The sequence below is a fragment of the Tamandua tetradactyla genome, chromosome 10 (genome assembly GCF_023851605.1).
Source record: "Tamandua tetradactyla isolate mTamTet1 chromosome 10, mTamTet1.pri, whole genome shotgun sequence".
In the NCBI taxonomy this organism is placed as follows: domain Eukaryota; kingdom Metazoa; phylum Chordata; class Mammalia; order Pilosa; family Myrmecophagidae; genus Tamandua; species Tamandua tetradactyla.
In genome coordinates this window covers 23,555,884-23,581,222 of record NC_135336.1, presented here as the reverse complement: position 1 = coordinate 23,581,222, position 25,339 = coordinate 23,555,884, and the positions used below count along the sequence as shown (strand labels likewise).

General features: G+C 41.6%; 1 protein-coding gene across 5 annotated transcripts in view; it reads left to right on the top strand.

The window, feature by feature from the left end:
• Window positions 1–1,688: 1,688 nt before the first annotated feature.
• The window catches only part of CD86 (CD86 molecule), a 71,616-nt gene continuing 47,965 nt past the window's right edge, over window positions 1,689–25,339 (top strand). For 4 of the 5 annotated variants that reach the window (XM_077118165.1, XM_077118169.1, XM_077118166.1 and 1 more), the window contains exon 1: window positions 1,689–1,811. In XM_077118165.1, the coding sequence (XP_076974280.1) occupies window positions 1,798–1,811 (14 nt within the window). In that variant the 5' untranslated portion in view covers window positions 1,689–1,797. Of the gene's footprint in view, window positions 1,812–16,219; window positions 16,434–25,339 lie in introns of all 5 variants that reach the window. The other variant, XM_077118164.1, reaches the window with a different exon arrangement.

Genomic DNA, 25,339 nt, shown 5'->3' with positions numbered 1-25,339 from the left:
AGTATCCTGTTATTGTATCCCGTTATTCAACTATTTGTTGAATTTTTGTTTGTTTGTTTTGGGGTGGGGGGAGTCCATAGACCAGGATTCAAACCCGGGTCTCCCACATGACAGACGAGAATTCTACCACTGAACTACACTTGCACCCCACTACATGGATTTATTTTTGTTCTTGTTAACCACATTTTATTTCTGGTGTGTTGTTTAGTTATTAATTCTGTTTTATTTACTTTTGTATTTTTTATTTCTCTTTTATAATAATTCAGAAGGTAAAGAGTCTATTTTAAATTTTATTCTTGCTCATCTTTATGTTTTTCAGAAAACTATCTCATCTAGATGAAATTATCAAAGTTGAGAAAATAGTCATTCCTCCATCCTTTTATTGAAGATTAACAATTTTTTGCTTTTGCTTCCTTGTTCCAGTTAGCAGCGAGATCACCTGTTATTTTTAAACATCATTAAAAATAATACAAATATTTTACTCTTAATATTTTTTTCTTATTTAGCTCAGATATTTTAAATGAATTTACAACAGTTGTTTAGTCTTGTCCTTAAAATGCTTAACTGGTTTTAAATCAGCCCTGGTTCTTTCCAGCCATGGCTTTTCCATTCTTAGGCTTTTGATTTGAATTCATTTAGTACTATTCTGGAACATATCTTTAAGTAATTTATTTAGGAGAGGCATCTTTTTGGTAGTGTTTTTGGTGTGTTTTTTTCCACTTATCTGCTTGATAATATCTTTCTGTTAACTTCACACAACTGCCATCTTATTTGGGTAAAAAATGCTAGCTCTAAATTCTATACATATGATTGTGTTGTTTTCTGCCATTTAGGGTTAAATAAGAGTCCAAACTGGATTTGGGGGATTTTTTGGGGGGGGGGCATGTATCCCACTTTTTCATTTTATTTGTTTTTAGCTTCCTCTATTTTTGAAATTTCAAATGTTCATAATGATTGGTCCGGATGAGGATCCATTTTCATAAATTTTGCTTTGGCGTCCTGGACCCTTTTCTTTCTAAACTGGGCCTTTTTTTTTTTTTTTTCCAGTTAAGACAAGGAAATTTCTTTTCCTCAGTTATATGTTCTGCTCAGTGAATTCTATGTTTTTTCCTCAGCTGTATCAGTTAATTTCAGGATGCTGCTCTTTACCCAGGCCTCTCTTTCAGGAATATTCTCTTTCACCAGGTGAAACTGCCAGGTTAATCTTTGGCAGTGATAGGTGAAAAAATAGAAGCAGCAGATGGGGTTTGCCCCCCGTGTTGTGCAGCCCTCGCAGAGCATCCCGGCCGCCGCCCCCCAGCTCAGTGACCTCCTATGTCACCTCGGTGGTGGAAATCACAAAGGGGAGGCTTCTTACTCCCAGTCCACCCCCATGGCAAACCACACTTTTTATTGTCTTACCAAAATCTACAAAATATCCTTTCATTCTATTTTGTAGATTCAGAGATTTTTTTTTCAATCATTCATTTTTTAGGTTTTTGAGGGAATTTCAAGAAGGGGAGTTTTTAGACCACCTCTTCTTAATGTCATGTCTGGAACTAAAAACACTGGATTATTTTTTTTCTTTTTAATTTAGACTATGGTCCATGAATTACAAAGCATAAAAAGGGTTAAGCATCTTCCACAAGTGTGACAAAATCTGTAGACTGAAAGAGGAACAGCCTCTTTTCTGTTACAAGATATATAGTCAGTGGAAGACTTTCAGATACGTGGAAGGGTTACTTCTCCTTCCCTCTCTAACACGGGTGGACTAGCATAGCGTTCCCAGACATCAGGCCTCAGCGGGAGGCAGCCAAGATGGATCTCCAACAGTAAGTGGCCATTCTCATCATTCTTTGAAAGGCAGTTTTGAGATAATAGACCTCAGGAGTAGGCTGAGGTTGAGGATGATGCTGTGGTTTCTTTCCTTCCTGTCTAAAAACACATGTCTGGGCAAAGGCCCAAAGAGTGGCACCTGGGAGGGAGAAGGACCCATACTGAGAAAGATTAGCTGAGCTAACCTACACGAAGCCGTTCTCCTCTTCTTAGAGCAGCCACTCGAGGTTGATCCTACAGCTCCAAGTTGGGGAAGCTGGGGAATTTGTTTTACTTTCAAAAGATTCTTGCCTACCATGTGAAGGTAAGGTTTATCTGATGTGTCCCAAATAGTTTATTGGTTATTTTTTTTCAAGTACATAATTTTGGTTTGATAAGTTTGCTTTTGAAATATTAAATGTTGCAGTCATTGATTTTCAAATTAAGAATCAGGACATTTTAAAATGTCTGGAAAGTCTGACAAATGAGAGAGAATATAGAATGGCCAGTTTGGCCTGAGAGTGAGGGCCAGCAGAAACTGGGGAGATGAAATAGAGATGGTAGAGGGACAGACGCTTAGGAAGAGGAGGTATAAGGAGAGAATATAGAACCCCAACAATGATTCACCAACTGGTCATGGGTGATTCCGGGCAGGGTGTTACTTCATTTTAATTTTCACAATCACTATTAGGCACTGATATCATCATCATCCCGTTTTATAAGTGGTAAAAACTGTCACTTAAAGAGGATAAATAACTTGCCCAAGGACACACTGTCCTAAGGGGTAAAGCTAAAAGATAAAGCTCTGTCTTGTCCTTGCCTGCTTTCTTTGCACAAGGTTTCATGATTACGTGGCAGGTACCCGCGGCAGGGACTTATTGGAAGGAGTCACACTGTCCTTCTCTTGATGGTGGCTGCCGGACTCAGTCATCATGTGTTATTGTGGCTCTTTGCAAAGCTAAGTAAGCTTCTACCCAGCACTTTTGGGAAACAGCTTTGTAGCTTTTGTTTCAGAAGAGTCGAATTTAATTTCCAAATAATGGTTCCTTTTCCCTCCAGTGACATTTTGAAAGGTTACATATTGTGAAAAAAGAATTTCAGAATTAAAATTTACGTGGCTCTGTGGAGGTGCTGCTATTTAATTATGCTAGCACTGTCGGGAAAGGCCAATAGAACAACGTGCCGTCGTCTGTATCGTCTTGATTAAGATTCCCTTTGTTGCTCAGTGCTTGAAAATTGGTCATGAACAGGAAGTTTTAAAATATAAATGGTCAATAAATAATGCTTACTCTCCCCAGAAACAAAAGCAATGCAATTTAAAGCAGTGAAATATCATATTTCCTCTATCAAAGTGGCGAGTGTTAATTTTTTTTTTAAAGAAAGAAGGAATTCTCCACGTTGCTAAGGAAGGAGGACTGTTTATACACGTAACTGCTCATAGTAGCTCAGTCTTTCTGGAATAAACTGGTGGTACATATCAAAAGCCCTTAAAATATATATATATATATGCCCTTAAATCCAGCAGTTCAACTTTTAGGAATTTATTCCAAGGATATAATCAGACATATTTGTAAAGTTTTAAGTGACTTGGACATTTTTCTTGCTATTGTTTTCTAATAGAGAAAATCTGAGAAACAACTATCTAAAAATAGGCGATGGGTTGATTATGGTACCCCTATAATGGAACACCACGAATCATTAAAAATTCGGTTGTAGATCAATTTGCAGTGTTTAATTTCAGAAGAAAAGAAAAGCAGAATGCACAGTGCCACAACTTTTTATAAATGGTACATGTACACACACAATGTCAGTCAGAAATATAGGTGATTTTTATTTTCTTTGTGCTTTTGAACTTAAAATGTATCTGCAGGCAAAAAAAAATGAATAAATAAATAAACTAGATATTTGAGAGAAAGAAATCAATAACTTGCCTTTCTCAGAAAGGCTTGTTGTCATAGAATGTTAGGTTTGAAAGGGTGCTGGGTGTCCGTTTCCTTATTTTACAGATGGAAGTGACCAGCATATACGGCAAAAGGACAGTGCAGTGACTCAGAGGCTAGGCTTTGGAATCAGCCTGCTGCGCTTTGAACCCCAGTTTCCTTATTTTCTAGCTGCATAACCTTGGGCAAGTTGCTTAACTGTTTTAATCCTCAGTTTCTATCTGTAAAATGGGGACAATAGTGATACATCTTGAGGTGGCTGTGAGACTTTAATGAGATAATCCATGTAAAATGCTGAGAACCTTGCTCTAGTAAGCACTCAGTAGTTATTATTATTCGTTGGTTTTATAGCTATTACTATCAGGATTAAGAAACAGAGGGGAAACATTTTGCCCAAGATTACATAATTACTGAATGGCATTGCTGGGACTAGAATGCAGAAAGGTTGTTTCTGGCAGTGTCCAGTACTGTGAGCCTCATAGGACAACTCCAGAGTGGGATTCCAGGGGAGCTGACCTGAAACAAGCAGAGCCCAAGGGCAAGGCCAGCCACTTCCAGGGAGTGACTGATCACAAAGGGAAAGCACACTGGGAAGCAGGAGAAAGCTGAGAGCCAAGTTAGAGGCAGGGATGGAGAGAAAAGGTGGCTCAGAGACCCTGCTTATAGGCCACCTGCTATGTGCTTCAAGGGGAATTAACTGGTTTAAAGACCCAAGGCCTGGGCAGTTAAATAAACAAAAGGAGGTCTAGGTATATATGCAGGAATTGTAGGTATGGCTGTAAGAAGGTGCATGACAGGTAGTAATAATAGAAGATGAGGTGGAGCTGGTGCCCCAAGGAGTCCAGGCATCCAGCTGTGATTCTCCTAAAGGCACAGCCTAAGTCTAAGGAACTGTAAACAAGCACAGGCAATACTTTGAAATAAATACTGAGAGAGAATACTTGTGACAAGCAGATCATTTAGGAAACTATTGGAATAATCCAAGGAGAGGTGATGAGAACATGAAACCAAAGCAGTTACAGTGGGAACAGAGAGGAGAGTTGCCTTTTGGAGATGTTTCAGCAGTAGAATTAACAGGATTATTTTTGACAAATGTGGATTGTTGGGGAAAAGGAGAGCTACAAGTGCACAGTGACCATCCTTCACAAAATGGGGAATTTAAGAAGTGTATGAGTTTGGTGAAGGGGAAAAAGAGGACAGATGATGAATTTGTTTCCTAATATGTGGAATTCGAGGTGCTTGTGGAGCAACAGGATGGAGATGCCCAAGTAGACAGTTGGATATACAGGTACAAAGCCCAAGAAAGAGGTCAGGACTAGAGAGAGACATTTACAAGTTTTCAGCATCAGGACAGCTGATAATTGGGATTCTCAATGGGGTGAGACTGCTGGGGAGATGGGATGGTGGATTGAGAAGAAGCCACAGAAGGAAGCTGAAGAAACTTGACATGTAAGGAGGGGGGTGCGGACGAAGGGTCTACAATAGACACTGAGAAGGGGCTAGAGAGATTGGATCAAACCAGGTGGAAAGTAGCATCATAGAAACCAAGGGAGGAATGAGATGCAAGAATGAGACCATGTCCACAGAAAACCAATGCACATTTACCGAACTCCTGCATTCTGCAGAAAGATCATGTGAAATGTAATAGAAAAGAATTCTGTAATGACTAAGAGATCATTGATGACTTCAGTGAGATTGAACACCACCAGAGAAGGAAACTGTGAGTGACTGTATTTCAGGGAGATGAGAGGAAAACCAAAAAAGGATTAGGTCACTCAAGCCAAGAGGAAAAAAAATATTTCACGAAGCAGAGGATAGTCATGATGTCACATTCTGCAGAAAGGCGAAGTAGGAGAATGACTGAAAAGGTCAATCCAGAAGCCATCAGTGGGCTTTGCAGAGCACTCCTAGTTGAGCAGAGAGAGTGCATCTTAGGGAGCTGAGTGCATACAGACAGCTCATAATGCCCATTCTTGCAAAAAAGTTTGGTGATGAAAGGAAACCTCGCCACTGGATCAAACTCACTTCCTCTGTTCTTAAAGAGCCACATGGAAATAATCTTGAGTAAGTCAGACAGTCCTGGCCTCTTCCCTCCCTATTTTAATAGTGAAACAAAGAAGAGAAAAGCCAATATTTCTTTTTCTACACAAAACTGTTTTCGGAGGGAGTTTAGAAAGAAAAAGGATTTTTGCAAATGTAATTTTACATGTTGGGTTTTTTGTTACTGAAACAGATTCTGTCCTGTATTGCTATAATAGAAAAGGTGATATTTGAGGCTTCTCAGTAATGAAACCTCTGATGACTCTAGTGATGTAAACAAGAAAACAAACCCAAGTGGAATTTCAGGGATCACTTAGAATTTACAGCGGTGAGCAGAAAGACCATGGTGGAATTGGAATACGGAAGTATTAAAGCATTTTCTTAGAAAGCCTTAAAAGTCAAAATAAGTCTAAAATTGTCTTTCTGTAGTGACAGGGATATTATAAGTCAAAACAACCCAAACATCACAGTTCTAAATTATCAGTGATCAAATTAAACGAATTTAACTGTACTAACAAATCTAAAAGAAATAAAAAGGAACGGACATTCAGTTAAAGAAAAAAAACATTTACTCAATACCAGCTGAAGCTAGCCACTAGCTAAAGCCTGAAATTAACAGCTTCACTGAAGACAAACCTAAGTCGTCAACCTATCTTACAAATACTTTCAGCCCAACCAAAGAATAATCTTTATGAAGAGCCTGACTGTTTTAAGGTACTTCAGAGAATTCAGAAGAAACAGCTGACATGTTATTTTTATAATCTGACTGGGAATAAACACTAACAATTATGAATTGATAGAAAGCAATCAAATGCAGTTAACAATTAAGTGATTTTAAAAGAAGAAATATAAATTAAAAACTACAAACATCCATTCTTACTAAATAGTAAAGAAATGCCAATTCAAGCACTAATAAGATATTTTCATTTGTCGAATTAAACAGCAAAAATTCAAATAATCCAATTAGAGAATGGATAAAAGACAGTTCACCAACCAGGGTATATAGATGGCAAATGAGCACACAAGATGGTCAATATCATTAGCCATTATGGAAATGAATAGTAAACATCACAGTCAGATCTCACTACATATCTCTCAGGATAGACTAAAATAAAAAATAGCGATAGCATGAAATGCTAGCAGAAAGCAGAAAAACAGGACTGCTTACGCTGTTGGGAACGTAAAATGGTATAGCCACTCTGGAAAACAGTTTGGTAGTTTCTTATAAAACTAAACATGCACTTACCATTTAACTCAGCAATTGCATTCTTGGACATTTATCCCAAAGAAATGAAAACCTATGTTCACACAAAACCAGTATGTGAACGTTCAAGCAGTTTTATTTATAATTACCCCAAACTGGAAGAATCCTAAATGTTCTTCAGTGGGTAAATGGTTACGGTAATCGCATTTTCCACACATGAAATCTGAATCTTAGAGACAGATGTTAAGTAGCCTGCCCAGGTCACACAGCTAGTGACAAAGCCAGGATTCAAACCCCAATCTCATGCCAGACCCAAGCTTTGACAGCCATGCTACATATTAGGGGAGATGAAGGGCAGGGGAGAGATGAATTCCAGCAGTAAGAAAGATTTGTGAAAATAAGGATGTGAGCTTGGAGAGAATCGTGGGGCGGTCAGAGTCCAAAATAAGTTCTGATAACCAAATGATAAAGGTAAGAGCCAGAGAGCCAGTGACTGGGGGCAGAGGTTGAAAACTGAAGGCTGGTGGACCAAAAATGGTCCACGGATACCAATCTTTAAAAAAAAGGGAGAAACTAAATGATAATTTAGCTGCCAATATTTTAAAAATCTGGAGAATTCACCTAAGTTTGGATTTTTAGCTCTTCTGGAAAATCAGAATACCTGGTAACACTGGGGGCACATTCCCACATGACAACAACTGGTAGATCTAGCAGAGGTTGCCCAACTTCCGATGGAGTATAAACTCTCCTCTTCCCGTATCATCTCATGTGGCTGTTTGTTTGTCTTTTTTCTTTTCTTTCTTTCTTTTTTTTTTTTTTTTTTTTGCATGGGCAGGCACCGGGAAATGAACCTGGGTCTCTAGCACGGCAGGTGAGAACTCTGCCTACTTAGCCACTGTGGCTCGCTCTGTTTGTTTGTCTTTCAGTTAGAGATGTTGTAGGTTTACAGAAAAATCATGCAGAAAATACAGTTTCCATACACCCCTTCCCCGCCCCTCCCCATACATGCAGTTTTCCCTATGTTAGCACTCTGCATTAGTGTGGCACCTTTGTTACAATTGTTACAATACAACCTTCCTTACACCTTTGGTCTAGGAAATGAGGCCTCAGCAGGTGGGAAGAAACAACTCCAATGAAACAAGGCCTATGAGAGCTAGGAGCCTGGAAACTAAGGTTGTTTGAAAGGCTAGATGCTGCAATCCCTGGGGAAGCCAGATTCAAGGCAAAGACCCTCTGCCTTCTCCCATCCTGACTGGATTGGAAATGACCCCAAGATCTCTGCTTGGGAATTGGAAGGAAGTGTATTGAGAAGAAAAGGGGGATGGCTTGATTGAGAGCTCAGAAGAGAAGGTGGAAATTTAAAGGACGCAGAGAATTTACATAGGAGGGGGGTAGAGATCTGATGTGCAGTGGCAGCCCAAGGTTCTATTTTCAAGAGAATTCTGTAAGTGGCTTGTAAGTTTTCTTGGTTGCTAGAAACGAAGGAAAAGCAACCCAAAATGCAACCTGTTGAATGCCTGTAGTTGCGTGCTCTCACATGTACGGGCAGACTAGTCCCTTTAGACACCACTCAGGTTGTGATGTGAGGGACCTGTTCAGTTCTGAAAGACCTGAATAAAGGAAGCTTGGGCAGGTTATTAACTTCTCTGCGCCTCAGTTTCTTCAACTGTTAGACTTAATAGTTCTAACCTTTCAGATGGTAAAGACTAACTGAGCAAATGAAGGCATGTGAAGTGCAAGGCAGAGCAGGAAGGAATAAATGGTTATTGTTTTGGCCAGGCCAGGAACTTGACATGGATGTTTCTTGAATCCTCACAATAACCATGTGGGTTAGGTATCATTTTCCCCTTGAAGAAAATGAGGAAATTGAGGTTCAGAGAAGTTTACAAACTTACTCAAGTCACATAATTAGTAAGGGGTAGGGTAGGGAGACTTACAAAGTGTCAAACCACACCACACCTTCAGACTAGAAAAAGTACGCTGACATCTGACATGCTGATGTACGCATAATGTTAGCAGCTGGAAATTGAAATACTCAATTCTATCCCCTGCTAAAATCTTGAAGTCACTAACTGTGTGCCTAACCTCTCTGAAACTCAGCTTTCTCATCTGTTAAATCCTGTATGTTTATTGTGAAGGTCAAATGAAGTAATGCATTTAAAGTGCTTAGCAGAATGCCTAGCTTGTAGGGATCGGTTAACAGATATTAACTTTAATTAACAGACATTTACTGGGCTCCCACTCTGGACCTGTTAGCCATGTGAAGCACCAGAAATGCCAAGGGGGGGTGAAACATGATCCCTGCTCTTGTGGAGCTGAGGTCAGAAAAGCCGTAGGAGCAGTGAAGTTTTAACACAATAAGGAAACTATTGTAATGGAAGAATGCATTATGTGATTTGGGAGTGAGAAAGATACAGACACAGTGAAGAGAGGAGAGAATGGATCAGGGAAGGCTTTGAGTGCAGTTTTACAGTCAAAGAAGGCAGGAAAGGCATCACAGGCAGAGGCAACAGCTTACGCAAAGGTAAAGAAGGCAAAGGTCTTAAAAGTGCCTGTTGGGTTCAGGAAATAATAAAAGGTTCAAATGTGGCTAGAGGGTGAGTTGTACGGGTGAGTGATAAAAGCAGGAGTTAAAAGCTGGCTTCAAGCCATGAAAGGCACTATGGGTCTTGCTAAGAAATGTGACCACCAGCCTGAGTGAAACAAGGAGGAAGAGTACAGGCAAGGAATTTTCATAATCAGATGGTGTTCAGTGAAAGGATAAGGTGAAGGATCCTGAGAGGGAACCAGCTGGGAGCCTGTTGCAACAGTCTAGATGAGAGTCGACAAAGACCCCCAAAGAAGCTAGTTAATTGGAAGTGGATGGTGAGAAAGAGAGGGACTGGAGGGCAACATAAACACAATGTATGAAATTCAAGGTATGAAAATGGCTTGGTCCTTTCTTCCTTACCACCGTGGTCCCAAGGGACCACAACAAAAACACAGAAAACCCTTTTTAAAAATAATCTCTTTTGTTTGTATGCAAATAGGCCGTGCTCAGTGAAAGTACCATTCAAGTGTGATGACAAATGCAATATTTTGTTTCCAATCAATGACACAAAACATCAAATTGATTTATCAATGCTCTCCTTCTTTAAAATCCCAACTCCTTACACTAGAACAGTAGCCAAGCAGTGTAAGGCTTATTTAAGATTGTTTTTAATCTTAAACCATATTTGAGTAAAGCCATTTAAGGCACTTTTCAAAGAAGTCATTCCTTACTCACATTGCTAAATAGCAGGAAAAGCAACATAGCTTTTTCTGGAAATTTTCTCTCTCAATTAGCAATACCTCTGTGTCATGGTGGACCTTTAGAATCTTCCAGATAAAGATGTGTGAAGGGAGCAGAAGGGAGCCGCAAAAGCTATACCTCTATGGCTCTGCCTCACTAGCTTGAAGATTTCAAATCCAAGTTGATAAATGCACATTTTAAGCAACCGCAGAAATCTTATGTGCATTGCTTTAATAAAGATAGCCACAGGGAAGTGAGCCTTTGAGTATGTAATGCTCCCCTACCCTGTTGTGAAACAGAAGCTTTAAAAAAATCCAATTTTTTTTCTATAAGCTTAGTCATATTGGCTGTGTTCGACAACCTATTTTATCTTACTTTGTAGTGCACATTTTATTTATATTCTTATATAAATATTTTGCATTAAAAGGTACTTTCACAGATTCATGCTTCTCTGACTTATTTATTAAAAGGTGTTAGTTTTGTTTTGTATTACATCCCCACCTCTGCACACATAGGGGGAAAAAACATATCAATTTAACTCTGCAGGCAACTTTTACATTTAGAATATAATGTTTTAATATTTTATTAGGAAAAAAATATTTATTCTAACTGAGACTGTGAAAGAAATAACAAATACCAGATGCTTTTGGAAAGAAATGAGTTTCTCAGAATGCTTACCCATAAGCAAATGGGGTCCTTTAAATGCACAATCTTCTAAATTTTGGTTTAGTATTCCCAGGTAACACTAAAGAATGAAAGGATAGTAAGTTTGGTATCAGATATTTCTTTGTTGAATTTTGCAGCACAGTGCCTCAGATGTTGATAACCTATTGATATCAATTTTGCAAACTTGCATCTCTATGTATTTCATTCATCTTGTAAGGATTTTATTTCATTTTGTTACATGTTGAATAATAGGTCATCTTTTGTGCAGGCTATCAGAGGAAATCTGAGATTGAAGATTGTAAGTCCTACTGAATAGCTAGAATCATAGAATTATTCACTTGGAAGGGAAGTTAAGAGACTCTTAGTCCACGCATCCCCTGAATGGGTTCTCCCTACCACGCCACCGTGACCGATGGCCACATGGTCACCACGGCCACTGAACACGTGAAGTGAAGGAGAAATAATATCTCCTGAAGCAGAGGGCCTGGACACCTTTGTCTCAGTCAGGACCTGCACAACATGGGCTCTTAAGAGAGTATTTAAGCGTAAAGACGTCATACATAAGTGAGGTTGTGAAGGAAAATCACTTGATGCCAAGACCTCAAGATTGTTCGGTCAGTGTGGGTTTCCTCCACCCAGGCTCCCTGGGGGCAGGGACGGCACAACTGCCTTTGCTCACCTGGGGATCCCAGGGCTAGTCTGGGGACTGCGCTTAGCTGGAGCTAGGATAAACATTTGTTGAATGAATGAAGGCACATTAAAAAGCAGAAATTCCAGAGGGTGGAAGTATATCTGTGCATTTTCAAATATTACTGGGAAATGGAAATATTACGGAGGTACCAAGATGGGTAGGACCAAAGGTAACGTAAAAATGTATGTATTTGTTTGTTACTGGGACCTATAGTTAACTCCCAGTACCCGTGGATGCCCAGGCATTGCCCCAAGCTCTGCCCAGACTGAAGCATTTGTATATGCTGCTTGGCAGCAAGCCAGGAGAGGAGCTCTGAGCACGGTTTTGTAGCTATAACTGTGCTTTCTGGTGTTCACGGGTGAGTCACGAGCTCCAACAGCTCCCTGAACCACAGTCCTTCTATGGCTTGATCTTGTTTTCCTGACCTGTGTCCGTCCTCATGATGATGGACTGAGACCCATTGTTCGAAAAGCATAGATGATTCAAATATCTGCCCCCACCACACATAGCATGCTTTGCAGAAACCTCTGTTTCTGTGTGTGTCCTTGTACATCCCCGCCCCAACTCTGCAAAGTTTCTACCAGACCTGGCTCCCCAGACGCTGCGGTTGACGTCTCTCACCTCCGCTTCACCTTGCTTTATCTTCCCCACCTGGCCATATCACTCAGGTAACAGCACATCTCAAGCCTGTACCCATCCCCAGTACAGTGGTACTTTTTGTAAAAAATGCATGCACCCTGATGCTTGCCCTTTTGACATTTCTTTCCTTAACCTGTTTTTTATTATATGGAAACATAATTTTCATTCCCAATAAATTTATTTTTCTACTGAAGTTTGGGTTTTATTAAGCCACCATATGCTTTGGAGAGAAAATGCGGACAGATCTTCTGCATTTGTCCATTCTATCCATTTGATGGAATCCTGAAAATGCGTGTGTCCCTCGCCTTTCTGACTTCCCCCTTTGAATAGACAAATGCAACACTTATTGCGAAGGGGCATCATGCAGTTCTAGTTTTTGCATTCAGAAATCGATCAAATATGTTAATGAACACTATGCTTTGCCTCTTTCTTAGCATGCATGAATGATGGGTGTGAATTTGCATCATGAGAAAGCGAATAAAAGAAGATACACCAACCAGGGCAGCTAGGGAGACAGAAAAAGCTAACTTAGGACAAAGAGTGGCGCCTATACTAGAGGTTTTGCCAGGGTGAGGCTGCTCCCCGCACCATCACTCACTTCTGTGATATAAATACTGAGGCTGCAGACTTCTGGCTCAGACAAAGAAAAGACTCTACCTCGAATGCTTAACAATATGAAATTTTCTCTTAAGTGTAAGTCAAAAATGTGTCCCTCCCTCAAAGATAAAAGAACTCTCCATTTCTAAGAATGTTCCTCTTGAAACATGGAACTGAAAACTTTCTTTAAATTGATCTGGCCCTTAGAAAATGGTGGGACTTTTTCTTTACTTTACCTAAGGAATTGTCATAAAAATCTATTATTCCGCACCAGAAAGATGAAGAGAACGTCAAAACGGAGGGCAAAAATGCAAATTGGAAATTTTTCACAGTAATGTTGTAGATATGGCATTTGATTACAAGTGTGAAACATGAGGAAGTGAACTTTCGGACTGTGAAATAGATGCTAATTTTCTTTCCCACTAGTCTAGAAGTTCTCTAATGTCACCTCATGAATTTATATGCTTTACCGGTAATCAGTGCACATGATTAGTGGGTATGTGGTGTGGTTTTAATTAATAGACTTCATTTTTTAGAACAGTTTTAGATTTACAGAAAAATTGAGCAGATAGTAGCGTTCCCAAATACCCTCTCTCCTGCACACAATCTCTCTTATTAACATCTTGTGTTAGGGTGACACATTTGTTGCAACTAATGAACCAATATTGATATATTGTCTTAGTTTGCTAGGCTGCTACGACAAGTTCCACACCAAAGGTGGTTTAAACAGCAAGCACTCATCGGCTCACAATTTCAGAGGCCAGAAGTCCAACATCAAGATATTGGCAAGGCTTGCTTTCTCCCCGAAAGCTGTAGTGTTCCAGTACTGGCGAGACATAGCAATGTCCTCTCCTTTCTTTTCCTCCTCCAGTTTTCTGCTGACTTCTGGCTTTTTTGGCTCTTAAAGCCTCTGGTAATCTGGATTAAGACCCGCTCTCATTTGGTTGGGCCACACCTTGACTAAAAATAACATCTTCAAGAGGTCCTATTTACACTGGGTTCAAAACCACAGGCATGTCTAAATTGAGGTACATTACTTAATCCATCACAATGTAAATAACTAAAGTCCATAGTTTACATTAAGAGTCACTCTTTGTGTTGTACATACAGTTCTATGGATTTGGACAAATGCATGTCAAATATCTACCATTATAGTATACAAAATAGTTTTACCACCTTAAAAATCCCCTGTGCTTCAACTGTATAGTCCTTCCCTCTCCTCCTTTGATCTTTTACTATTCCAAAATGTCATATAGTTGGAATCATGCAGTGTACAACCTTTTCAGACTGACTTCTTTAATCTAGCAATATGCATTTAAGGTTCTCCCATGTCTTTTCTTGGCTTGATAGCGCATTGCTTTTTATTGCTGAATGATGTTTCATTGCACGAATGTACCATGGTTTCTCTATCCATTCACCTATTGAAGAACACCTTAGCAGCTTCCATTTTTGGGCAATTATGATACAGTTGCTTATAAATATTAGTGTGCACGTAAGTTTTCAATTCAGTTGGGTAAATACCTAGGAGTGCAATTGCCAGATCATATGGTAAGACTATATTTAGCTTTGTAGGAAATTGCCAAGTGTCTCTACCAATTTGCCTTCCTACTGGCAATGAATGAAAGTGACTGTTGTTCTTGTCAGCATTTGGTATTGTCATTTTCTTGAATTTTAGGCATTGTAATAACTGTGTAGTTGGTATCTTATTGTAGTTTTAATTCGCAATTCCCTCATGATACATGGCATTGCACATCATTTCATATGTCTATTTGCCATCTGTATATCTCCTTTGGTGAGGTCTCTGTTCAGATCTTTTGCTCATTTTTTTTTTTTAACTGGGTTGCTTTTTTGCTTATTGTTGAGTTTTAAGAGTCCTTTGCATATCTTAGATATAAGTCCTTCATCAGATATGTGTTCTGAAAATATTTTCTCCCAATCTGTGGCTTGTCTTTTCAATTTTGTAATAGCTATTGCGGTTTTATGCTTTAAGGAAGGAGGGTTCTATAAATACACTTATCATAGCAACACCAAAAAAAAAAAAAATTTGCAGCAGATGTCTTATGCTCTCTCCTAGGAGGTGTCAGGGAATTGTCTTTGGACCCAGCATGGTTTCATTTAAAGGGGTGTGTCACTGCCCAGGGCCACAAGGGTGCTCTACAAGGCACTGTTGGAGGCTGCGTGGGCCTGGGGGCGGGGGGGAGGTTCTGGGAATAAAAGCAAGACCCAGCCCTGAGGAACGGCACTTCTGCAGAGGGGAGACATGGTCTCTTCTTCCATGGTCACCGGTCCATGAGGTCTACCTAGGCCGGCCTCCTTCACTTCCACTGTCAAACATTTTCCCAGGAAAGGTTTCAACTAAATTAATACCAATTCAGGAATTGTGTTTCCAGTCAAATTCTGGGCACTCTTGCATTAATTATGTTATGCATAAGATATGAATTTCTTTCCATGTATCCAGATACGTAACAGAGTCACTTTCTGTATTTCCTTTACCTCAACCTAATCCCACCTCTGAACCATCATTCTGCCAACTGGACGAGAGCCTGTGTCCTAGTCAGATAGGGATCCTTTTCCCTACTGCTGTGCAGTCAGAACTCGGGAATCTGACCTAGTGCCTGGAAAGTCTCTCAAGCCCCAAGTCTTTCCTGGTTGCCATTGGCAAGTCACTGATTCACCCCACAGTGGTCTCCTGAAGCCCAATAGCTCTGTGCTCCCACGCCACAGTGGGAAAGGAGAATATTTGCTGAGGTTGGGCCCTGGAGCCAGCCGCACACCCTCTAGGCATGAGCCATCACCCCTGAGGATGCCATGCCCTTGGGAGCACTAAAGGAGGGGTGCTTGGGTTCCCATAGCTCACACAACCCTAGATGTCTCCCCTTCCCTCTCTCCTTGCATCTCAAGAGCACTCTCTCTCTCCTCTCACCCTTTAGGACACATGTATCATCTCTTCCATGGGCTCTTACAAAAAACACAGAAGGGCCTCTGACTTTAGATCACTTCTGCTTTCTCAAGAAAGTAACCCTGATTAACATTGCAATAAACAAGGCTGCTACAATCATTCATGGAAACTATTTTATCCTGTATCAAAACTGCCATCACCACCTGGAACACTTTTAGACTCCCTCTTGACCATAGTCACAAGAAGCCACTTATATAGAGCAACAAACATACGGTGGAAAATTGGAAAATTCAGCTAAATATTTGGATGTTTCCAAATACCCACAGGCTTCTGGCTTTGCCACTGTAGAGTAGACCCTATATGATCCCCAGGGGAATACTTCTTAAGCAGGCTGGGTGAGGGCATTAGGAAAGTATCTGTTTCCCCACCCCATGGGTTCCCTCCATAGCCACTCCCTTCCTGCTGCTTCATCTTTCAGCCTTGGCTTCCTCAGACCTGAGGACATCCGGGAGTGGGGCAGCGAAGGAAGCAGCCCTACACAGAAAGCAGCTTTCTGAAGTCACCAGCAACTTCCTCCTGACCAAACACAAGGGACTGCTCTTCCTCATTCTGCTCAACTTCTTCTCAGCATTTGACACTGTTGGTCTCCATCACTCTTGAGCCCTCCCCTCCTTGGGCTCTGATGACCTTGGGTAAGGCCTCTTGATCAGATGTGGGAGGGGTACAAGATGTGGGAGGATGGCATATGTGGGATTCAAAGCGATTTTGATTGGCTGCATGTGAACTCCAAACTCAGACCCAGAAAACAGGATAGGAGCAGGAGACCGTGATCTGACTTAACATGTGAAAAAAAAAATCATGGTCAGCCAACCTCTCAGTGCAGTCTCCTGAAGGCTGATTTGATCTTTGGCTCATTAACAAAAGCGATCTTGCCACTGCTAGATCAGCGATCTTGCCACTGCTAGATCAGCGATCTTGCCACTTGCCCTCAAGCTATTCTGCAAGCCCTTTCTTCTAAGAGGGCTGGCACCTCACTCAGTTGGGAGAGCCACCAATTTGTCTCAGGTCCTAGAACCATGTCATGTGAGGAACGGTTGAGGGTGCTGACAATGTTCAGCTGAGAGAAGACATTATTAAAGAAATTAATAATAGGCTGTTTATAAAAGGATAAATTTTACATACTGTATTTAGAATATCTGTGTGCTGGTAGTTCTAAAAAAAAGAACAGGAACAACTAGATAATGCTTATGAGACTGGGGAGTAAGGCATGGGAAATTTGAGATTATTGTAAAGAAAACTCTCTTTCTTCTAACTGCCTTAACATGAGAAGTAAGAAAGCAGAGGCTGTAAACATGCATCCACCAGAGATGTTATCAAGAGGGTTCGTACTTGAGTGAGAGACTGAATGATGACTTCTGAGGTTCCTTACAACCTTGAGATTCGAAATATATCATAGAGTAAGAGGATTCCAGGACACTCTATTGTTCCTTATTTCTGCTGCCTGCCGCGCCACTCAGCTTCCTCTACTTCCATTTTATAGCTTTGGAGGAGGCAGCTCTAAGCAAGGGCTGAAATGAAAGAAAGAATCCAGCAAGGTGAAAACAGTAACACTGTGAAGGGTTAATTCTTTACTATCTGAGAGGGGCACGGCCAAGCTGGACGTGTCAAAAGAAGGACCACCAGAATGGTGTGGGTGACAAATATCTAGAAAGCATCGATTTTGCAATATTTAAGCCAGAGCTCAATAGAGCACAGTACAGGGTGAGGGTGCTCCAGGAACCTGGGCAGAAAGGTTTCTCCAAGAACTGAACAGACTGGGTTGTGCTTAAAAAACCAGGCATCTGTGTTAAGCTGGAAACTGTGCTATGTTGACCCCTTTGCCATCCAGACACAATCTAGCTGGTTTTTATTCCAGGTGGATGACAGAGATTGTAACTGGCTGGGAGCTGAATGTGGGGCATGTGAGGTGGAGAGAGCAAGGTGAAATCAGATGAAGGGCTACACAGTTTTCTTCTGCCTGGATCTAGTGGTGCATTGGCTTGTACTTTATAAATCATTATTATTATATGGCATCTTTGAAAGCCCAGGACAGTGACATTTTCCAGCCTCCTAAAGATTGATTTTACGAGAGACTACAGTATTCAATTGGCATTAGAGAATCCACTTTCTTGATTTTACTTGACCCTGTGCTTACTGGTTTTCCTTCCACTTTTAAGTTAGAAGCTTTCATATTGGCCTAAAAAAAAGACAGGGTAACCTGGTAAGAGTCCTCAGAAAGGGATATATTTGGAGCTATATCCTCTGCAGATTCAGGACCAAAAAAATAGTCTTGTAGCCTTGTAGGTCTTGTCTCGGTTCTGTCTAGCTCCCTCCTGACACATCCTTGGAGGGGTTGCATTTGCGGCTGTGTGGGAGAGGCCTCATGATCTGTGAACTGCAGTAGACACACGGACACCCTTTACCCCTGCCCTCAGTTGCTCTCATGGCTCCCAGACAGGAAAAGACACAAATATACTTCCTGGCTTCAAAGGCTTCAAATGATTCATGAAATTCAGAGTGGTTGATCAGTTGTGCTTTCTGACACTTACCCTCACATGGAATGGATGGTATATTAGCTTTCAGGGTTTCACTGACCTTGCTTTTTCAAATCATGTGCTTACATAGACCTTCATTTTCTCCTTTAAGGATATCAGGGGAAACATGATCAAATTTAGCAGACATCCTGGGTTCTATGCCTGTCCCAAGAGGAGAGTGGGTCTGTGGCCCAGTGCTTCTGTGATACATCTTGGTCTGTTCTGTCCCATGTGGATCAGATATCACAATCACATGGGTCTACCTTTTCTAAAGCTACCAGAATATTAACAGTTGTTTCAGGCAAGGTCCACATCATTATCTATGCTTAGAGGGGTCTCTACTTCAGACTTCATGAACATAACACACAAAAGTTAAACCCTACAGTTTGTTGTGCATAGCAACACAACCATCTACCATAAAGGAGAAAAAAACCCAGAATTCTGATTTACCTGGTCCAGTCTGGCTTTCTCTTGGTACTTTTTATAGGTTTTCAGTGGTTGTTATTGGCGTTGTGATTTTTGGTCATAGACTAGCTTAAAGTTTCCTTTAAACACCGTATCGTTATTACAAAATTGTTAAGAGGGTTTTACTGGTTGCCTATCTGACTAAATGCCTCAAGGAAAACTTCTCTGATTAAGGCTGCAACCCTGTATTTGTGGGGACTGGGAAAGGGTGTTTATGCAACTCCCTGCGGCAGGAAGAGTAATTTTCTGATTTTGTTCTGAGCAGATAATGAATCACCCCATGAACCAGAGACATGGGGACAATAACCTTCTTGTTTTACCCCTTTTATACCGTCGAGATCTGGCTCTTGCGGTAGCCACTATGGAGGACGTTCCAGGTATGGGCCTCAGAACTTGGCTGATTGTGCCTTAATTTATACCTGTCCTCTAGGGTCAGGGTGACTGGAACACAGTGATGGCCATTGACAGAATTTATTGAGCATGTTTTACACGTCAGGCACTGGTCTATATGCCTCATGCGTGTTAGCTCATTTCACCTTCACAGCGGCACCGATGCTGAGCTAGCTGTCATTTCACAAGTTTTATCAAAGAGAAGACTAAGGCACAGAGGGCCTAAAGTTGTTCCCAGGTCCCTACAGCTAGTACCTGACACAGCAATGAATTGAACTAGAGTCCCTGCTCTTAGCCACTCAGGGCAAAATCTCCTCCTCGGACAATCATTCCCTGGGGCAGACAATCCCGTCTGTCTTCCGATAAGAGAGTAATGCAACACTGCCAAGCAAGTTGGGAGCCATTTCAGTCTTCAGCTTTTATGTTCTGAAGAGGAAATAGATATCAAGTCCCCATTTAAAAAAAAAAGTTCCCGCCACCCAGTAGGGGCCCAGCTGGTGTCATCTATTACTCCAGGTGAAGAAGATTGCAAGAAAGGGACCAGGAAAAACAAGCAGAAAGAAAAACAGGGGGACATGCCCATCCCCCATAAATGAGATGATACTTTGTTCGAATCAGATGAAAACTTCAGCTGAATTTCTGACGGTTTAGGAATTACTCATGTTTCCATGGCAACAGGGTGTAGCCGAGCAAACTAAACGGTCATTTCACAAGGTTTTCTCACACGCTGCCCTTATTTTTACTTTCTGTCCTGCCATTAATAATAATTCAAGTTTTCTCTAGTGACTTGTCATGTTGCCATGAAAAGTCGATTTCTTTCAAATTTATGACCTTTAAATTGTCATTGCCCCCCTTGAGCATAATATTTTTTACATTAAAGGTAGATGCAAATTTTTAGCACTCCTTTCATTTTTCAGTATTCATTAAGAGAAAATTAGCTGCACAGAAAGCTCTCCTGGAGCTCACGTACTAGGCGAAGCAAGGGGCAGCTACACTGTAGCTGGGAATTGATATTGTATATTATGCAATGTACATCCAATCTGAAAGAGGAAGCATTTGAAGGGCTCAATCATCACTGCATGTAAACTTGTAGGAAAACCTGATTACCGGGAAGAGAAGTGAAAGGCAAACACTTGACTTTGTAAAGTAATATGATTCATAGAATATTTTGATAAAAGTGGTTTTATATTTGAATATACATGTAAACCATGTACCTGGATAAGTTATCACAAAAGTCTCCCTCTGTAGGTGTTAGCTGTCCTTGTTATGTGACTAGTGAGTGTCCTAGTCTTTAAGAATTCATGATTAAATAGTGGGGAAGGAGTCTTCGTGGACGATGCAGAGACAGAGAAAAAGGAAAACATGCTTTTAATTCTCCCTCGGGTTTTTTTGGATACCCAAGACCCGCTTTTTGGGCAGGCATAGGAGCACAGCCTGGACTGGAAGCGGTGGAGGGTTACAGGAGATCAGACAGCCTTGTGGAAAAGGGAAGGGGAAAGGTGCATAGAGTAGTAAGGAGAATAAAGCAGATGGAGGCAGGTAAATACGACCTCACCTCATCACCTCAGGGTCTGCCCCAGCATGGTACCTGGCACAGAGATCGATGCTCACTCAGTCTGTTTAGTTGAATAAATGAGTGAATGGGGAACTTGGATAAATTGCCAAGGCTTTCCTCATCCTAAAATGGAGATACAATAATATTTATTTTACGGTATTATTGTGAAGATCAAAAATGGATGAGATATGCAAAAGTATTTTTAATTAATCTGGTTTCATGGAAGCATAGACAGGCTGGACTTGGGCGTGTAGGGAGAGAGGCCCTGTCTGAGCAGTCCCCAGGGGATATCACCTCCAAAGTCATGCTGAAGCCTAATCTGTGCCCTATGACCCACAGCTCACAACCTTTCTCTTTGGCTAAGATTCTTCCTTTCATTCTCAGCAATTATTCATGAAATGAGACGATTTCATAAAAAAAATGATTTCTAAAAGCCTTTTAAGTTCTAGTGACATATTATTTTCCTTGCCATGCAATTCTTTCTGTATTCACCCATAATCACATTTCTATTGCTAAGCTATTCATATGATTTTATTGAGGCGTGTGTAACATGTCAGATAACTGACCCATTTCAAACATGCAATTCAGTGATTTTTTTAAGTAAATTTAATGAGTTGTGCAACCATCACCACAAATCAATTTGGGGGCATTTTCATCACCCCGATAAGATCCATAGTTGCCCATTTACTGTAAATCCCTGTTCCCACCTTCTGCCCCAGGCAATCACTATTCCACTCTCTGCCTCTATGGATTTGTGTTTTCTGGATATTTCATATCATGGGGACATACAATATGTGGTCTCTTGTATCTGGCATCTTTCACTTAGCGTAATGTGTCAGGTTTTTTTTGTTTGTTTTTTTTTTTTTTTAGTTTCACCCATGTCATAGTATATATCTAAAGTATTTACTTTTGTTTACTTCTTTTTAGTGAAAAAAAATGAAGCACCATATTTTCTTCTTACTGAAATTCAAGAGGTTTCTTACTGAACTTGTGGGACCATTGGCTGGAGATTCAAAAATCGTATTGTTAATATTTATTTGTTCATTGATCGATCCACTCACATAGTCCTTCAAGGAGCATTTATCATGACCCAGGCAGTAGCACACACTTTGAAAATGTAAAAAATGAATAAGATGCATTCTACTTGACAGAAGCCTTTGTCTTAAGGGGGTGCCAGATAGAGATAGAGATAATAATGAGTCAGTGTGAGACGTGCCATCCCTGAGGCTGATACAGAATCTTCTGGAAGCACCAAGGATGGACTGACAAGCTGCCTGCAGGAGGGTAGAAAGAGGAAAGGCACTGGAATTGGGTCTTGGAGAATGAATTAGATCTCTCCAGGTTGGCCAAGTTCTACCAGTGGTGCTGGAAATAGTTTCAGGGGAGTCTGTGAAGATTTGGCATGAGACACAGGTAAGGTATGCATTAACACTGAGTCACATAGTGAGAAAGCGATTCCGATTTTAATTTTTTATTCAATTTTTTTTATTTTATTAAGTAGTTTAGCACCAATATCTGTATCATCTGGCATTTACTAATCTCTCTTTTTCACAAAGAGGAAACAGATACCTGTCTTCAGTCACTGTCTGGCTCAAATTTAATAAGACTGTATATATTTTTACTCATCTCTTATTTGTGGCAAATGTTGCTACTTTATACAAATTTTAGTAGTGGCATAAAGATTTGTTTAAAAATAAATTTACTTAAAATGAGTTAAGAGAAAAATACCACTTAAAAAATTGCAGTATTATTACAGTATACATTTTACATGGATGTGAGGTAGTACTAGACTGAAGTTTGGAAAATACTGCTCCAAACATTTTGAAAGCAGGACTTTTCCATTTAGGCTATCTCATATTTCAAGTGCTGAGTATGAGGGAAAAAGAAAATTAAGTGGAATCTGAATTTTCCTGCTGTGCTCTGATAGGTGGGTAATTTTATGTGTTGCAATAAAGAAACCAGGCGGACCCTTTCAAACAACAACAGAAAACTATGTGATTGTAAAATCCAGAGGAAAACCCCATGTGGCCTGTCTTTATAAAAGATGAAGTTTCTAAGCTATGCACAGAGAGTTGGCTGAGGGGAAGTAATGACCCCGTGAGTCAGGACCCAGGACCCCGCCAGGAACCTTGTGGGTTTAAGAGACCCTGGATGGAAGGTGAAGAGGTTTACAGATCAGTTTGAGGAAGAATGATCATCACCTCACCAGTAACAGAAGGAAGGGTCTTTGTGGAAAGGTCAAAGTAAGAAGTGGGGAAAGTCTGCAGGGAAGATAGGAAAGTAATAATGAAAAGAAGACTGTGTGGCATACTCTGAACCAGGTGGTTTACAAGCAAGCTTTTAGTTGATTTTTTTTTCCTTGCTACAATATGGCAAGGAAGCTATTATTAGTCACATTTCACAGATGAGAAGACGGAGGCCCAAAGATGTTCAGTAACTTGTCCAGGATCCAGCGGTCAAGCCAGGAGTTGACTTCAGACCCCCGGTTCCAAACCCACGCTCCTCCCCCTGCACCGTGTATCCTTGCTTAGGGAACCTCCTCGATTGGGTCAACAATAAACAGCTTTCACTTTGTTGCTTTCACATTTCTCCAGTCCTGCTGGGCACAGCTAACCTTGAAGAGGGCAAGAGAGGCATGCTCAAATGGGGGCTGCCTTTGTCTTTCTGAGCTCAAATGCTCCAGGACTCAAAGGCATAAATATTCCCCACATTGGTGCAAGGGTTTCCACAGGGCCTGACTGGGTCAGAAGAAGGAGCCAGGCATCTGCAGCAGGATTATATAAACATAACCTGTCCCCACCAAAACACGAGCTTTGGAGAAATCCACTCGGAGTTCACAGACCTTTCACACTTCTGCTTGCAACTTGTTCCCAGACTTGAGTATCACCCAGTTCCAGGAATAGTCGACCAAGATGATGGAAACATTCTAGATTAGGAAAATCTGAAAATGGAGGCTGTGTGTGCTGATTGCCTTTGGGTAGAAGCCATAGAAGGGTCTTGAATGAATGATTTAGGGGGAAGGTGAGAGGTGATGCATCCAGACTCTCTGCTCTTTGAGGTTAAGCACTGACACCAGTCACAGTGTCTGGCATATGGTCCCCCAGTTAAGTATTTACTGAGCTGAGCTGAGTCTCTAGCTAGGGACCTCAAAGGCTGCACCCCTGGATCTCTGTGAATCTGTGAGGAAAAAGGCTGTATCCCTAGATCTCTGTGAATCTGTGAGGGAAAAGGCTGCATCCTGGATCTCTGTGAATCTGTGAGGGAGAGGGCTGTACCCCTGGATCTCTGTGAATCTGTGAGGGAAAGGGCTGTACCCCTGGATCTCTGTGAATCTGTGAGGGAAAAGGCTGCATCCTGGATCTCTGTGAATCTGTGAGGGAGAGGGCTGTACCCCTGGATCTCTGTGAATCTGTGAGGGAAAGGGCTGCATCCCTGGATCTCTGTGAGGGAAAGGGCTGCACCCCTGGATCTCTGTGAATCTGTGAGGGAAAGGGCTGTACCCCTGGATCTCTGTGAATCTGTGAGGGAAAGGGCTGCACCCCTGGATCTCTGTGAATCTGTGAGGGAAAGGGCTGTACCCCTGGATCTCTGTGAATCTGTGAGGGAAAAGGCTGTATCCCTAGATCTCTGTGAATCTGTGAGGGAAAGGGCTGCATCCTGGATCTCTGTGAATCTGTGAGGGAAAAGGCTGCATCCTGGATCTCTGTGAATCTGTGAGGGAGAGGGCTGTACCCCTGGATCTCTGTGAATCTGTGAGGGAAAGGGCTGCACCCCTGGATCTCTGTTAATCTGTGAGGGAAAGGGCTGTACCCCTGGATCTCTGTGAATCTGTGAGGGAAAAGGCTGCATCCTGGATCTCTGAATCTGTGAGGGAGAGGGCTGCACCCCTGGATCTCTGTGAATCTGTGAGGGAAAGGGCCGCACCCCTGGATCTCTGTGAATCTGTGAGGGAAAAAGCTGCACCCCTGGATCTCTGTGAATCTGTGAGGGAAAAGGCTGCATCCTGGATCTCTGTGAATCTGTGAGGGAGAGGGCTGTACCCCTGGATCTCTGTGAATCTGTGAGGGAAAGGGCTGCATCCCTGGATCTCTGTGAGGGAAAGGGCTGCACCCCTGGATCTCTGTGAATCTGTGAGGGAAAGGGCTGTACCCCTGGATCTCTGTGAATCTGTGAGGGAAAGGGCTGCACCCCTGGATCTCTGTGAATCTGTGAGGGAAAGGGCTGTACCCCTGGATCTCTGTGAATCTGTGAGGGAAAAGGCTGTATCCCTAGATCTCTGTGAATCTGTGAGGGAAAGGGCTGCATCCTGGATCTCTGTGAATCTGTGAGGGAAAGGGCTGCATCCCTGGATCTCTGTGAATCTGTGAGGGAAAGGGCTGCATCCTGGATCTCTGTGAATCTGTGAGGGAAAAGGCTGCATCCTGGATCTCTGTGAATCTGTGAGGGAGAGGGCTGTACCCCTGGATCTCTGTGAATCTGTGAGGGAAAGGGCTGCACCCCTGGATCTCTGTGAATCTGTGAGGGAAAGGGCTGTACCCCTGGATCTCTGTGAATCTGTGAGGGAAAAGGCTGCATCCTGGATCTCTGAATCTGTGAGGGAGAGGGCTGCACCCCT